Raw genomic sequence first — 17,702 nt, forward strand, 5'->3', positions numbered from 1 at the left:
ATGGATGTGAAAGAACGGAGACCTTATTGCTCCCTGACAAAGAGCAGAAGAGACAAGGAGAGGCGTTATACAAACTCTTCAGCAGAAAATGAGGACTGCAGAGTGCCTACACAAAAGTCCTACAGCTCAAGTGAAACCTTGAAAGCTTTTGATCATGATTCCTCAAGACTGCTGTATGGAAACCGGGTAAAAGACTTGGTGCACAGAGAGACAAATGAGTATAGCAGACAAGGTAGGCATAATGTTCTAAACAAATAACATAAATATTTTTAATATGAATGTACAGCATTTGAAGTCTGGGAGTTCCATGCCTTCCTGCCAGTCTTCTCAATGATTCAGGGATAGTTTAGATGCCTATCATGCTATTAGCTTATTTACTTTATAACACTTTAACAAGGGGTGGGGTTGTACATAATCATTCCTGATTCACTCTCTAAGATCCACTGAGAATGCCCACTATCTGCTTGCCAAGTGGGTACAACAAAGGCATTTTTAGAGGATTTTTTGGGAACATTTGCACAGTGCTTATTTCAAGAGTAAAGATGCATGCCCTGTATCCAGTCATTGAAATCTACATGCCAATAGGGCTTCATCCTGGTCCTTTGCCAGCCCACGCAGCTGGTAAGACAACTGCAGAACTATTTTGGCTTCCCATGGTGTTATGGAGCTGTTGCAAGTAAACAAAGTTCTTGTACTTTCCAGGGTATTCTCATCACCTCTAGTTCGGAGCTTCAGTTTCCATAGGCAGGTTGGGCAGGGAGGACCGATGTGACTGCTTCTTTCCTTTCCCAGGAGACTTGCCAAGTCCCCCTTTCCCATGAAACTTGAACATCTGAGTCAGGGTAGGTCATAAATCAGAATGGATAAGTGAATCTATTTTAATTTTACTATACTTGCTTTAGTTTTGTAAAAAGTATTCAGCCATGATGAGTAAGAATGCATTCACAGGACTCGGCAGAAAAGCTTTTTGCAAACTTAAGCAAAAAGCTGTGAGATCTGTAAAAAAAAAAAGCAAAAAGCTCTGAGAAAAGTTGAGATCTGTAAAAGTTGGGGTAAAAGTAAAACTAGATAAATGAACTGAAATACATTCTGCTCTTGTCTCTGTCTTCGATGCACTGCAGATAGCAAACATTGGTATGATATGAGCAGGCTGGCTAGTAAACATTTTATGGGCTAGTATCCTCTGCAAGCTCAGGTAAGAGTATCTTACCTGACTGTCCTTTACCTGAATGTGTAAAGGACATGTGCCTATGCAATATGGTCTATATTGTACAATTATGGAGCACCTGCATAGCTGAGCTTTGACTTCTTACCAGCTTTCTGCCATTACAAAACACAGAAATACTATTCCTAGTAATATCACTATGATTCTACTATGTGATGAAGTGAGGTATGCAGAATCACAATCTTGTGCATGTCTACTCAGAAGTAAGTCCCATTGTGTTCAATGGGGCTTACTCCTAGGAAAGTGCTATAAGATTTCAGCCTAACAGGCCAATCCTATAGTGGCCACTTGTTATCCTTGCAAGTCATGATGACTTTCGATAAGGAATCTGGCAGCTTTCACCTTGTGATTGCTCTTTAATCATGGCCTGCCCATGTCAAAAATGACTGTTAGCTAATGTATTCATATAATTCTTATGTTGCATGCTTTTCATGCTTTCAATTCAGTGGCTGTGTACTAAACTGGAAATGTGGAAAGTTGGATCAAATGTGATCCTTCAAAAAAGCAATGTGCCCCCTGCCCACTTGCGTTACACTTGCCTTTGCAGAGTGCATATAGCCTAAGCTAGTTTCACAGTCACTGCTGTTTGAAAAAACCAGGACGATTGAAGTATGTGGGAGACCAGTGGGGTATGCAGGCTCATGCTACAATTCTGTATATAGTTATGAACAAGTGGTGCTGATGTAAATAGCATTATGTCATTGACCATGCATACCTAGTAACAATGGACTATGGGAACAGCTGTGCATTTGAAGCACATCTTCCCTCCTTCAGAACTTCCATGCAGATACTGACCTACAGTTGATATACTGAGTGGTTTTAAAGCGATAAAACAATGCCTTCCAGAAAACTGGAAGCACAGTTTCCGACCCTGCTGGGAGCCTTAGAGAGGCTTCCACAGTGTCCTAAAGGCTCACGCCTGGGGCATTTGCCCCATCGTTCTTAATGGGAGGCCTGCCACTGGTGGGACTGGTGGAACCCTCTCCTCTAAATCCTATCCTCCATGTTGAGCTGAAAATACAGAGGTTCTGTCATCTGTGCCGGCAAAACAGCTGGTGCAGACTTGAGACATTTCATTATGGGGCCTGGGACTTTCCTTGGGGAAGGGAATGAATATCTCCTTTTCCCAAGGTGACCTCTGGCAGCCTTAGTGGGTCTGCTCACTGGATACAGTGGTTGCCATTTTGGCATCGCTCAACCCAGTGGCCCTGCCGAGGATAGGATTGGGCTGCCTGATATGCAGTTTTAGACTCTAATTAGATTTGATGTGGCATTACCTGGAGGGAAAGAGGTGAAAAGCGGTGTGCCCCAAGGATCTGTCCTGGGACCGGTGCTGTTCAACCTCTTCATAAATGACGTGGAGACAGGGTTGAGCAGTGAGGTGGCTAAGTTTGCAGACAACACCAAAAATTTCCGAGTGGTGAAGACCAGAAGTGATTGTGAGGAGCTCCAGAAGGACCTCTCCAAACTGGCAGAATGGGCAGCAAAATGGCAGATGCGTTTCAATGTAAGTAAGTGTAAAGTCATGCACATTGGGGCAAAAAATCAAAACTTCACATATAGGCTAATGGGTTCTGAGCTGTCTGTGGCAGCTCAGGAGAGAGATCTTGGGGCAGAGCCTAGGAGAGGGGGGTAAAGGGGGTAATTTGTACCCGGGCCCAGGTTCCAAAGGGGGGCCCAGGAGCCAAAGGAGGGGGCCCAGAAATTTCCTGGGATGTTATGTTTTCCTATCTACTCAGACTTGTTGCCTGCACGGGATGCTGGGGACACTACTGATGCCACATGAGTTGGTAGACCTGGGCTCCAAAGACTTTTCCAGCTGTCTTTTCCCTCCCCGTCCCCTGTTGCACCCCTCCCTGCCCCTATTCTGCTTGCCCATCACCACCCTCCCTGGCTCTGTTTCACCCCTCCCTCTTTGTAAAGGGGTCCAAAAGAAACTTTGTACCCCCTGATAAAATTCCTCTCAGAGGCCCTGTCTTGGGGTGGTGGTGGACAGGTCAATGAAAGTGTCGACCCAATGTGTGGCGGCAATGAAGAAGGCCAATTCTATGCTTGGGATCATTAGAAAAGGTTTTGAGAACAAAATAGCTAATATTATAATGCCGTTGTACAAATCGATGGTAAGGCCACACCTGGAGTATTGTGTCCAGTTCTGGTTGCCACATCTCAAAAAGGACATAGTGGAAATGTAAAAGGTGCAAAAGAGAGCGACTAAGATGATTACTGGGCTGGGGCACCTTCCTTATGAGGAAAGGCTACGTCGTTTGGGCCTCTTTAGCCTAGAAAAGAGAAGCCTGAGGTAGGACATGATTGAGAGATACAAAATTATGCATGGGAAGGATGAGAGATGCTCTTTACACTCTCACATAACACCAGAACCAGGGGACATCCACTAAAATTGAGTGTTGGGAGAGTTAGGACAAACAAAACAAAAATTTCTTTATTCAGTGTGTGGTTGGTCTGTGGAACTCCTTGCCACAGGATGTGGTGACGGCATCTGGCCTGGATGCCTTTAAAAGGGAATTGGACAGGTTTTTGGAGGAAAAATCCATTACGGGTTACAAGCCATGATGTGTATGTACAACCTCCTGATTTTAGAAATGGGCTATATCAGATGCAAGGGAGAGCACCAGGATGCAGGTCTCTTGTTATCTGGTGTGCTTCCTGGGGCATTTGGTGGGCCACTGGGAGATACAGTGAGCTGGACTAGATGGGCCTATGGCTTGATCTAGTGGGGCTGTTCTTATGTTCTTATGGAGTGTTTGACTAGTGAATTATGTATTATCATTAGTCATTCAAAAACCAGTGGAGATCATTGGTGTATTATGGCAGAATGTACTAACGGAATTGCATATAGTTGTGTTCTTCAAAAAAGTGCACCCTTTCTACAGCTATCAGATAACCAGTATACAAGGGGTTTTGGCAGCCGAAGGACTGAAATGCCAATTCCTAGAATTTTTTCTGTAGTGACATATGGGCCTATCTGTTTTACTGGTTGGTCTTTTAAAAGCATTTGGTATGACCTGTTGGCTTCCTCTAATGCTTGCTGTTTTAGCATCTGTGATTTCTACCTGTATGTCTGACGAAGTTCAGATTACTCTTGATTTATTCAGCATTCCTGGGTAGTATTTCCTTGTGAATAACATAGAAGTCACTTCCTGTTATTTTGCTTGTGTATTCTTTCCCCCCCAAAACCAAGATACACATTTTAATAAAAATAAAACTATTAATAATTCTAGCATTTAAATATTAATCTCTTCATCTTGACTCATGCAGAATAAAAAGGTTAATATTTAAATGCTAGATAATTTGCATTTGGTGTATTATAGAAAATAAATCTAGTCTAGTTTGCTGAATTAGAAAGTCACTGAATTGTAATGAGTAAATTTAATTGATAGTTTGTGAAATCTAGAAGTTTATAGATCATCCATGAAATAATTCCTGAAATTCATCTTCAGTTTTATAATGAAATAGAAACTATAAAACAAAAATCTAAGGTGCTACAGTATGCTTTGTCTCCATATCAAAAACTGAAATAGGAGCTAATGCTGTTTAGATTGTCTTTTAAAGATCTGATAGTAGAAAGAGATTTGGCACTATGAAATCATTGTCTAGTGCCTAATGTTTGTTCCAGATTTTAGAAGATTTTCTTCGTGCGTAATTTTTTCTTTTACTGTTGTTACAGAACTATTTGATGGTGATAATGAAAAATAAATGCAGTTATGTTCTGCTGTGAAAGTGTGTAAATACAGCATGGATATCAGCAGAAAATGATGTCATGTGGATTTTCATTTATGTGAATATATATTCATACTGAAAGCAGTATTTTGATTTTTATAGAATTTGTTTATGGTTGAAGCATGGGGTGGTGACAGCAAACCTAGTGTCTTTTGATGTATTTGAAAACAACTCCTCCATTATCTACTACCTTTGTCAAATTCAAACTATGCTGTTATGAAAAAAAAAAAATACTGGACTGTGAGACTGTCATTTTACTGGACTGTAAAAACCTAAAACATTAATCAGAACTTCAATGTTTAATTAATGTGAATCCAAAGTTTATTACTTTTTAAATATTAGCTACTCAACATGATTCATTTGGAGAGCAAAATGATTAATCTTATTCAGCGGCTATAAATGTCAGCTACAGCTTGAAAAGATTTAAATGGTCATGGTTGTCTTTCTCTTAAACTTTAAATGTCTGTATTTAAACACACCAGTTAAACAAATCTTCTTATCATTCTTACATACAAAATCTACACCTGCCCCAGCCTTCTTTCCAATTGTCTGACTAATGATTTACTACCTGATCTTAACTACCTCACTGGAAAGCAAGTCCTGTCTATTTCAATGGAACTGACTTTCAGGTATGGGTGTTTTTGCAACCTTAAATTTTTTTTAGCTGAATGGGAGAAAGGAGCTGTAAAGGTGTGAATTAACTGGCAGCCCAATCCTAGGCATGTCTACTCAGAAGTAAGTCCCATTATAGTCAGTGAAGCTTACTCCCAGGTGAGTGTGAATAAGATTACAGCCTTAAACAGCAAATGATTGATCTTTTCTGTAGAGAGTTGAAGTTAAGCAGCATAAATGAAGGAAGGCAGGAAGGAAGGTTTGTTAACTAAAACAGTATCCTACCAATTTACAGAAGGACTTTACATTGTGAAGATTTTCAGATTAACTGACTGGCAAGCCCTGGGGAGAGTTCCATGTAGTGGGGCAGTAGTAAACAATTTTTGTAAACAATTTCAAGAGAACAGTCTTGATTTAATAGTGATGGTATACAGTTAGTACAGCAGCCCTAAATCTCTCTGGAAGACTTGGGGACCTCGTCTTTGTGGAGGAGGGGACGACGATGGCACTCCTGCAATTGCACTACTGCCAGGCAAAAAGCATTCTTTGAACTTACCAGGGGATCACTATGGCCCTCCAGAGGGTGTGGAGAGCCTGCAGCCCCCTCTGTGTGCCTCCCCACACCTAAGAACCGCTCCAAAAAGTTATTGCAACACACTTTTGGTTTCGTTGTGAAACCAGAAGTGGGTCACAATAGCATTTTGGAGCAGTTCTGATGCACAGGGAGGTCCGCAGAGGGGGCTGTGGGCTACCTGCACCTTCTAGAAGGTCGTAGTGACCCTCCCCAGTAAGTTTTTAAAAACCCTTTTTGTGTGACCTTGTGATCAAAGGAGTGATGTCACTGCAGTCGCAGCGTCACCACGCCCCTTAAGGGGCTTGCAACCTTTTCTCCCTGTCTGGTGCATTTCAACACCCCTGTTTGGGAACCTTTGAGTTAGTGGATACTTGTGCAATTTAGCACCTTTACAAAGACTTGGAAAACTGTATGAAGGCAGTGCAAGCATTGAAGCATCAGAAAGTAAGTTTTCCTAGATGTCACCTTTATTTGGAGCACATTTTCCAACAAAATGCAGCTTTTGAACACTCTTGAAAGGTGTTATAGTAATTTGACTTTGAGGTTAAGAAAAGCATAAATGAAAGCAGCTAGATCCAAATCTTACAGCAGAAAACAAACAAACCCAGCTTTGTCACCAGATAAAGCTAGTAAAATGTATTGCTATCCACCAATGCAATCTGGCATTCAAAGTGTTGTGATCAGAAGAGGCTTGACATAATATGACAGATATCCTGACACTCCCAGGTCATAACACTTGCCGAACATCATTATCTTAATCCTGTCAGGATACAATTTCAGCTGTCTTTTTCATATCCATTCAGAACTGATGTGAGAACAGAGGTGGAGAATGTTTCTCTGTGTATTTGAATCTGTTTATTTTTTTAACTTTTAAATTATTAGAAATGATAAGTAGAAACAACTTATCCCAGAAATAGAAGAAAATATATGTATATATCACACACATACAAAATACAGAATCTATTCATTGAATCTAGATTAACGTTTGTACATAGGTTAAAGATCTAGAAAAAATGAGAACATTTCTGAGAGCAATTAGTGATTTCTCTTAAACTAATAAAAATGTGTCATATTTATTAGGAATCAGTAGTTAATTGAATACCTTCAAAAAGCCAACTGATTGTAATCAACTTCAACCAATTAATTTCTTATTATTGCTCAAAAGGGTTTTCAAAATGGAACTAAACATGATAATTCTTAGACTACTTCATTTAGCCCTTTATTTAAGAGCTAAAATTATTTAGACTGCTTTACAACTTGGAAGTGCTTTGCATACATAAACTAATTAATTCCTTGTACACGCCCTTGAGGTAGGCAAATAACAGCCCAATTCTATGAATTCTGGATGGAGCATATTGAGACAGCGGAAGGCATTAGGCTACTCCCACTAAACAATGTAGAATTTATAAAAAGCTCACACTTACACATCCGCAACTTCAAATTGCGGGAGCAAGTGTTTCCAAAGAAACAGAACAAGGTAGTATCTCCATGGTTTTTTCGCATCATGAGCTAATTTTGTTTAGGATGTATATGTAAAAGAAGTGACTCAGTGTTCCAGTGTGAACATCTTGTGTAAAATTTTACTTACGTATTTCCCAATAGTACATGAGACAAGAGAGAGAGAGAGATTCTGTACATTTTGCCTTTATGATCTTACAGATGACTAATTCAAAATACAACACTCCAATACACTGTATGGCGAGTGAACTTGGTTTAGAGTTCAGCACATTGTGTGTTCTCAGAGGGCAATGGTTATTTTTGGATTTGGCAGCAATATATACATCAGTGCGTAGAGCAAATGCTTTTTAAGCAGCATTAATAATCTCAAAAAACCGAACTGAACAGGTAATATGCTCACAATCCTTCACCTATGGGGAGCACTGGCTCAGTAGCAAGAGACTTCTGTGGACCGGGGTGTTTGTGTAGCACCTTCCAGAACAGTCTATACAGTGTTTCTCAAACTGTGGATCAGGACTCACTAGGTGGGTGGATCCCCCACCTTTTTCAGGTGGGTCCCCATTCATCTTAGACTTGATGCTTATATTGTCTGTGACTGCATCTGGGAAAACGTGACAGATGTGTACTTTTAACAGGCTATTATGTATATTCTTTTAACCATGATCATCACAGTGGGCCTTACTCCCAGTTAAGTGTGGATAGGATTGCAGCCTTTGGGATGTTTGGGGAATTTTTTTAAAAACAGATTAGCAACTGCTTGGAAGGGTTAGGAGGGTTCTTCTATATTTTAAATAAGTTTTAAACATATACTTATTATAAAATTTTAATTTACTTACTTAATTAGATTTGATTTTGCCTTATGGGGGTGATAACAATTTTTCAGCTTGATGATGTCACTTCTGGCCATGACATTACTTCCAGATTAATGACATCACTTCTGGTGGATCCTGAAAGATTGTCATTCTAAAAAGTAGGTCTTGTACTAAAAAGTTTGAGAACCACTGATCTATACCAGTGCTCACTAATGACAGGCTTGATGTTTCCTTATATGGGCTTGCTATGTCTACTTATAGTTCTTAAGGCTCAAGCCTACCCCCCCCCCCCCCACTCAAGCAGTGAGCCCAAAATGGCTTGCACTGTATCCTGCTGTGGGGGCACATTTGTTCTGGAGGGATCTACTCATACCTGTAGTAGTGAAATTGCTGACCCTTGAAGGGTTCAGAAGAATCAAACGGGGCCTATGACACCTGTCATTCCTCAAAGTAACTCCAGTCTTTTGTGATTGCCACTATACACAATGTGCACTTTCTCACCTACCCAGATCTCTGTTCAGCTTCTACTCACTTCTTCATGTACTAAATGTTGTCTGGAAAAGTGAAAGAGGAATACATTGGCTGCTCCAGTACACGATGAGGCTATAACACACACAAATACATTCATTTCAATTATTCTTTCCTTCCTTGAGTCACACTTTAGCCACATGATTTACACAGGAAAAGCCCTGCTGGATAGAGTCAAAGGCCTTTCTAATCCAAACCGTTTCCCACATTGGCCCACCAGCTGCTTCTGGAAAAGGAATAAGCAAAACAAAGTCATACTTCTGCCTTCCAATACTGCTGATGAACCTCGAGGCAGCATATAGACATTATGGGCACAATCCTAACCAGGTCTACTCAGAAGTAAGTCCTATTTTGTTCAGTGGGGCTTACTCTCAGGAAAGTGTGGTTAGGATTGCAGCCAAAGACAGGTAGACATTGATAGACATATGCTCCTTAATTTGTCCACCTCCTTTTCAGGCAATCCAAGCACATCTTAATTTTTCACAGTGCAAAGTACCTCTTAAATTTCCTGCCAGTCAGTTTCATTGGCTAATACCTAGTTCAACAGTTCCCAACCTTTACTTAAAGGTAAGGGAACCTCTAAGTCTTTGCAATGCCTGTAAAGGGGGAGTGGCAACTTGGTGGTTACCATGGTAATGCCACTGCTGGGTTTGCATTGCCGCCGACTAAGCAAAAACAGTGGGTTTGGAATTACCCTTGTTTAGCAGTGGTGAGAATCCTGGTTTTGCGGCATCTTCAGCCACCACTACAGGTGGGTATGTTCGAAAACCCACTTTTTTTTTACTTAGTCCACGGCAGGGCGCAAACCTGGGAGTGGTGTCACCACTGTCCTGCTGTCACAGCTGGGCCACCATTCCCCTTAAGGGGCAATTACCCCCAGGTTGAGAAATACTGCCCTATTTCTAATATTGTGAGAGTAGGAGAAAATTTACCCATACTATACATACTTTATCTCAATCTCGTTCCTTTTAGTCACCCTTTTTCCAAGTGAAAAGCACCAAACTTTGTTGCCTTTCCTTGTAAAGAAGGTGCTCCAACCTTCTGATCATTTTGTTTGCCTTCTTTTGCATCTTTTTGAGCTCTACAATCAGAGCTGTCTCTTGGGTAAGGCAGTGGCTCAGCCACTCTGGGTGTGAAGCTTTCATGATCAATATACGGCCCATATATTGGTTGAGTTGCCCTGGACCTGCCCAGTTTATTCTCATTTCTTCTTAAAAATTGATACTGTAGATTAATAAGACCATGGATATTGATTTTAATGACATAGTTTTGAATTTATTCTTGTATTTTTATTGGATTATTGTATAGCTTTGAATATTTAAGAAAGGCAGAAAAATGGTAGGAGCAAGTAAATATCAAGCCTACCCTTCTCATATTTGTGTAACAATAAGAGACTACTCCACAGTGGCATTTTTACACTACAGGTGGGACCTCGGTGAGGGATCTGTTCTCAGACCCACCTCCTGTGTATACTGAAATTCGCAGTCTCAGGCCCCTTTAAAGGGCAGCTGTGCTCTGGTTGCCTTAGGAGGGTTCAGTTTGGGGTGAAGTCTGGCTCACCATGGCTCTAGGGGACCAGCATTGAGTAAGATCTATGGATATAAAATCTGCAGAAACAGGCTTCACCTGTAGTGTTTTTACTAGTGTTCTAGTTCTGCTATTGTATATGCGGATTCAGCATTTTTATTGTTTTTATTGTATGAGATGGATATTGAATTTGTAAACTATTCTGGTGGCCTTTTTTGACCAAGTAAAAAGGCAAGAGAAAAGTCCTTACTTCATCTTTTCTTTCAATTGTGATTAAAGATAACTTTGCCTTCCTTGGACAAATATGGCTGGTAACATTTCATTATTAGCTCTAATTGGTAATGACAATCAAGTACTACTATAGTTAGTAGTTGTAAACTCAGGAGTATTGCAAGTCACTAAATTTCGCTTGTCACTGTTTTCAGTGATCTTGCAGAAAGCCCAAAATTTAAGACTTTACACAAAGTTTTATAAGTGACATAGCACGATTGTTATTTAAACAGGCTCTTCTGACAGTTGATGTGTTTACCAATTCATCCTCCCTAATGGCCTTCACACAATTTACTCACCAGTATGGCTATTTACTGCTGTGACAATTGCCTTTCCTCCCTCCATGCATTTTTGTTCTGTTATTTATTCACAACTCAATGATAAGTACTATTTGATTTGTAGCTAATTGCAGCAACTGTTTTTCATTATTTATGCTTGTCGTAGTCAGAATCCATTTACAATCCTGGCTGGGATAAAACTGATTGCAACAACTGATATGACCACAGCAATAAAGTAATTAACTGGCACACTTGAAAGCTGTCAAGGTCTGGGCATTAACTCCTTTTGCATTTCATGAATATTCCTTCTTCTTTGTATGTACATCTTCGCATTCCTATTTTTTCCTTTTTGTTTCTCTGTGACTTGCTTCTATACTTTTGAAATATATGCACTCATTTAAGAGTTCCTCAACTGAGAAGGTCATTGGAAAGCTTGCCAAAAAACAGCTCTTGAAAAGTAAATCTACAAATCTTGGAACTCGCATATCACTTGCCTGTACCACTATGTAGAAAATAGAGGAAATAAAAGCAAGTTGAAAATACAGTCCTTACTAAAGCAATGTCTTTTAAGTGCTGTAATTTAAATAACTTAAAATTATTAGATCAATTCTTTTACACCTGATTTATTCATGTAGCTGTTTAGAGTTCACTCGTATGTCTTTTGAGTATTTTTCAATCATCTCCCCCCCCCCCCCCCCGCCCCAAAAGGAAGATAACTAAAATTTAAAGATATGTCTGATTTGCATTTGAGTAGACTTGGGATGAAACTGCACATTTTGCTAAAAGTGTAATGTGGTCTGGTTTTCTTCGTTATTATAAATAGCATGCTCTAAGACCCCAGAATCATGACAGGGGGTTAGGGGGTCTTTAGTACTTTGCCCCCATTTTGGTTAAATTCCCAATCGTAGTTTCCTTGTATGCCGTTTTTACTGAGGGGGAAATGCCATTAAAAAAATCCAGTTTTTTAGGAGTTTAGCCAGGGCAGAAAGAGAAAATTCTGACAAATACTTGTTGGTTTCACACTTTTGTCAAGTGAAAAGGAACTGTCAGAGTTAATCTTTTCATACCTTGAACTAGCTCTTCTTTATTTACAGGTCACTCTGTATTTCTTTTCTACCTGAGAACTCCTGATGTGCCTAAGTAGTTGATACAGAATGGTTAAAAAGGAGTAAATAAAAGGGTCACTGCAAATTGCTAGAGATAAAAGGGTCTACTTGACCAAAGCTCATGTGGAGCTTAACAAAAGATCTTGGGATATTCCTGCAAAAACCTGTACTGTGTATTTATTTAAGGATCTGTTTTCTAATCCTCACCCCCCCCCCAAAGATTCTCATGTTTTGTTATCTTTTCTTTTCTTTTCTTCCCTACTCAGGACAGAATTTTACCCTAAGGCAGTTAGGAGTTTGTGAACCAGCAACTCGAAGAGGACTGGCATTTTGTGCTGAAATGGGGCTTCCCCATAGAGGTTACTCTATCAGTGCAGGGTCTGATGCTGATACTGAGAATGAAGGTGTGATGTCTCCAGAGCATGCCATGAGACTTTGGGGCAGGGGGGTCAAATCAGGCCGCAGTTCCTGTCTCTCAAGCCGCTCCAACTCAGCCCTCACTTTGACTGATACCGAGCATGAAAACAAGTCTGACAGTGAAAATGGTAAGTCTTGCTGTGTGCGATATGGATAAATATTTCAAAATTTGTATTTTATGCAACCCTTATTTTTAACTCTGACTGTACTCTATGAACAGCTTTGATTAATACCACATTTTTTCTCAGGAAAAGCCAGCATCCAGTATTGATCATTGCAGCTGCACAAACAACTTGTATAATATTTCACCAACCATTTTGAAAAATGGCATCGGAAAAAAGATTAGCTATGACTTATCTTGGTACATGTTATCTGTTACCTTCCATAGAAGGACAAATAAGAAAATTTATCTCTAAAGCTAACTTGCATTCTTTGTAAATTCTTCTAAGAAATCTAAAAGTTTCTGAATCTGAACTTAGATGAGCAAGCACACAGTTAAATACAAGGCTCAAGTGACTGAAGAACAAATTCAATCATGTTTTAAACTTATTAGTTTAAACTTGCTTGCAGCTGTAGAGATGGAATGAATCAGGCTGAACCCAAGTTAGAGCTCATTTAAAGGCCTATTCTGTGGTGGGTGATGGCCATGAAGAAGATATTTTTCTCTACCACTATCATGTCTGCAGAGAGTTGCCTAGCAGTGCTGTTCTGGATGATGCAGGGCATATTATGTCTGCCCCCCCTACCCAAGTAGGGAGGTTACATCAGTAGCCCACTATGATCAGTTTGCTAGATACTTTGTGGATAAAATCATCCATATCTGTCATTACTTGGACTCCACATTAACAGTTCCAATGGATGTTCCCTCAATGCATGTTGGTCCCATGGTTATGGATTCTTTTCAGCTTGTACAGTCTGAAAGATGTGGGTAGGGTCATCTGGAGTATAAAGCTGACTGGTTGCTGCTTGACTCTTGCCCAGCATGACTTGTTAGATCTTCGAAGGAGAGACCGGCTGAGTAGGCAGGAAGAGCAATTAATTCTCCATTGAGGGAGGGGATGCTGTTGGAAGCTTTAAAGATGCCCCTTCCTGAAGAATCCCTTCCTATCAGATAACTATTAGCTAGCCTCCAACCTCTTGTTTCTGGCCAAACTGATCAAGCAGGTGGTAGTGACCCAATTCTAGTCTCTCTTGGATGAAACAGATTGACTTTCCCTCTTCCAATCTGGTTTCAGACTCCTTTTTGGCCAGGAGGTTCCAGATGACTGTACACCTGCAGGGAAAATCCTACTCTGCTCTGTGTGTTGGCAACCTTCAGTCTCGAAAGACTATGGTATCGTGCTCTGAATGGTGGTTCTGGAACAGTGTCTAGTGTGGCTGAAAAGGCTGATTCGGGAGTGACAATCCCTTCCACACTGGGAGCAAGTGCAGTCTGTCCCTGGTCTGTCTCCCTGGCTATGGGCCTTCCTTCTTTGCCTCTTTGCCTTAGTCTGTTGGCCAAGTGTCTCTTCAAACTGGGAAAGGCCATGCTGCACAGCCTGCCTCCAAGCTGGCTGCTCAGAGGCCAAGGTTTCCCACCTGTTGAGGTCCACTCCTAAGGCCTTCAGATCCCTTTTGCAGATGTCCTTGTATCGAAGTCTGCTCTGGACTTTATCTAACTTTATCTAACTCTGCTCTGGACTTTAGCTTATTGTGTACCAGAGGGTTCCATCTTGTCCTCCATGATTAACATACCGCTGGGGGATATCACAAGAGAATTGATATGCGCGTGACACTCAGCTGTATCTCTCCATATCATCTAATACTAGGGTATCTTTGAAACCCTGGACCTATGCTTGAGAACAGTAAGGGACTGGATGAAGGCTAACAAGTTGTAACTAAATCCTGACTGAACAATGTCCCTCTTGGTCAGGAGTTCTATGATGCAGATTTTAGATCAGCAACCTGTTCTCAGTGGGGTAGCACTCCCTCTTCAGGAGTAGGTTTGCAGTTTGGGAGCACTCCTGAACTCAGCTGTACTCCTGGATACACAGGTGGGACAATAATGCCTTTGCCCAACTTTGATTTGGTGTGTCCTTACCTGCCCCTACTCAAGTCTGTTATTATGTGCCCCCATAACAGGCTCACTGGATTTATGTGACTGGCTGAAAATGGTCTCACAGCTGCTGGTAACCTTAGCAGCTATTGGCTGAAAGTTTTGAGAATGCTAAAAAGGAATGATCAAAACATTCTGCCACTTGCTGCTGAGAAGGACCAAAACAATTGGTACAAGGAAATTAGCCCTCCCTGCTGCAAGAAACCAGTCGTAAAGGAATCTTGTCATGTGAGTCTCTAGACTGCAGGCCGTTCCCAGCTTACTGAATTCTGTAAGGACATTTCATGACATAGGGCCCAATCCTATCCAACTTTCCAACTTTAGTGTAGCCACAATGCAGCCTCGTGGTAAGGGAAAACATGTTCCCATACCTTAAGAAGGCTCCAGTGATTGCCCCTCCACCACAAAATGCAGCACACACCCCACTGGCACAACTGCACCAGCACTGGAAAATTGGATAGGTTTGGACCCTATGTCATGACCTGTCCTTCACTGTTAGCCAGTTGAATAGAATTTTATAAACCGAAAACCTTACAGAATTCAATAAGCAAGGGAGCTAGAAACAAAGAAACAAATGGAGGAGTTAAATGATTTTCAGTGATTGCCTAAAATGTGGAATACAGATGAAACGGGCTTCTATTGAGTCAGACGATGTGTATGTCTGAATCAGTGTCATTTGTACTGACTGACAGCAGTTCTCCACAGTTTCAGAGGGGTCTTTCTGAACCCCATTTGAAACTGAACTGGGGACCTTCTGCTTGCACAGTACAGGTTCAGCCTATTTTTACACAGATTTGACTCAACACGAATGGCCACTGCAAATGAGAAGGAATGTGCTGATCCCTAGAGAAGGGGAAAAATGCATCCCTTTAAAATCAGTTTAAAAAACTGAACAGTCCTTTAACAATAGCCTCCTTAATGAGAGAGAGAGAGAGAGAGGGAGGGGTTGCCTTCTCTCCCCAGGCAACCCCTCCCTGAGCACATGAAAGAAAGGTGATCACTTTGCATTGGTGAAGGGAGGGACTGAGTGAAGCGCCTTTGTAAGCGCTTGGAGGATGACAGATGGATTGTCTTCCTAATGACTCTTGTCTTACATCACAAAGGTCAGCAAGGCTGTTTTTAAATCACCAGAGCAAAGAAACTTTGTTTTTTAAATTGATTTGCTATAGTGCGTTTTTTGCCATCCATGTGAGTGCTTGAAACGTAGCCCACACGAATAATGAGGCTCAACCTGTATATGTTCCACCATTGATCTGTGGTTCTTGTCCCATAATGAAACATCTGGATACAGTATTGCCAGATCAGCTTATAACCTCACATAACACTGTTGTTATCACAACAGCTTTTGCTTGTGTCTTTTACTTGAATCACATGCCTCGGAAATGGTACAAGCTTGAATGAATTGACTTTAGCACCTTCTTTTCATGCAAGGAAGCATTTATGTAAAGTGATTTCCATGTGAAAAACAAAAAGTAACTGTGTTTTCTCTCACATGGTAACTTACATTTTTCAAGTGTGGTCTGTTTGAACCACACACTTCCTTGTGTTAAGTGAGGCGGTAAAGTCAACATTTGCCACATCAAACACAAATACGTGAGTTCAGTGTGGCAATTCACACTGATTTTATTCATCTCAGTGTCCTTTTGCAAAGCTTTAAATAGCAGTTTCAGTTTTATAAGGAAAGTAATTATGAACCCACTTTTATCCTTTCTACCCAACCACCACCCACCACCCCTACCCCTGCTGGTGCAGCTGCACCAAAAATGGGTATGCTGTATCCAGGAGAGGGGGACAGATTGGGAGACTTCAGGGCTTTAAAAAGGAATTTAAATCCCCTTACACCTCTGTAAGCCTCCCAACCTGCAATGGGTCATCTCAGATCTGCTCTAGCGATTTCACTAGCGCAAGTCTGAAGAAAGAGAGGGGTGGGGAGACTGCAGGAAAAGGGTATAGGATCCAGTGCAAGACATCGCTGCCGGATCAACCCACTCCTGCAGACACCCCAACCTCATTACACCTCCTCCCCACCTGGTTTTACCACTTCCTGCCCCTGTTCTGCCCATCCCCTCCCCCTCACCTCTCCTACTGACTTACCTGTTTTGGTAGGCAGTGGGAGAGCCAAAAACACAGGTGGGAAGGTTCTGGCCTTCCTGATGGTGTCCTGGCAGCATACTGCTGTGTGCACCCCAAGTAGCATCTTGTTTAACCCTTGATGCACATAGCCTAATCTGCCCTGCCAGTTTGGCTACCCACCAAAATTGGGTCACTACTCACTGGTGGGTCCTGGATCCACAGTTTAGAAACTGCTGGTAAGGTTTATTGTTTCTTGGCTTGGAGATAGGATATGGTACTTCTACAGCTAAAGGGAGCGCTTATTTAGTACTAAAAATAAGTAATCTTTTTTTGTTGTTGTTGTCTGGAATTGCCCATAGCTGACCATGAATATTTCAAGGAAGATACTTCTTGTACTCTCTTATTTAAAAAGTTAAGGATGATACCCACAAGAACTATTATCTATGTGAGGTTCACGTTTCAGAAGGGACGACTCTACTTCAGATGTTAGAATGTTACCATGTACAACTCTGATTTCAAGTTGTGATGGAATACTTATTATGATACAGTACATCTTTCCTTTTGACATGTTAGAGATCTATCAGATGCTTATGTCAACTTGTTTTTTTGGTTTGTAACCTCTTTATATGTAGTGAAGTCCTCATTATTAGAATATATAAAGAATTTTTGCAGGAAGACAATGCCATGTTTGGAGTTTCATTTTTATTTTTAATTCATAAAAACTTGAACAGATTAAAGAAATATTATTTAGCATTTGTCAAATCAAGCAGCAAGCTCTGATTTTTCATGTAGCAACTTTAGAGAAGTCTACTTTAGCTACTAGGGATACAATCTCATGCACATTGTCCTGGGAGTTCAATGTCCATTGAATGCAATGAGATTTACTTCTGAATAGAAGTAATAGAATTGCACTATAAAAGGTTCTTAGTTTTATTTATTGATTAGGAGGTAAACAGTCCAATATAAGAAATGATTAGAACTGCTTTGAG

General features: G+C 40.9%; 1 protein-coding gene across 8 annotated transcripts in view; it reads left to right on the top strand.

Annotated features, from left to right (window-relative positions):
* Window positions 1–17,702, top strand: part of TENM3 (teneurin transmembrane protein 3) — a 398,700-nt gene continuing 380,998 nt past the window's right edge. For 5 of the 8 annotated variants that reach the window (XM_066632787.1, XM_066632788.1, XM_066632790.1 and 2 more), the window contains exons 1-2: window positions 1–232; window positions 12,395–12,673. In XM_066632787.1, coding sequence (XP_066488884.1) covers window positions 1–232; window positions 12,395–12,673 — 511 coding nt within the window. The remainder of the gene's footprint in view (window positions 233–12,394; window positions 12,674–17,702) is intronic. The other 3 variants (XM_066632792.1, XM_066632793.1, XM_066632794.1) reach the window with 1 other exon arrangement.

The sequence above is a fragment of the Tiliqua scincoides genome, chromosome 6, assembly GCF_035046505.1.
Source record: "Tiliqua scincoides isolate rTilSci1 chromosome 6, rTilSci1.hap2, whole genome shotgun sequence".
NCBI classification, from domain to species: domain Eukaryota; kingdom Metazoa; phylum Chordata; class Lepidosauria; order Squamata; family Scincidae; genus Tiliqua; species Tiliqua scincoides.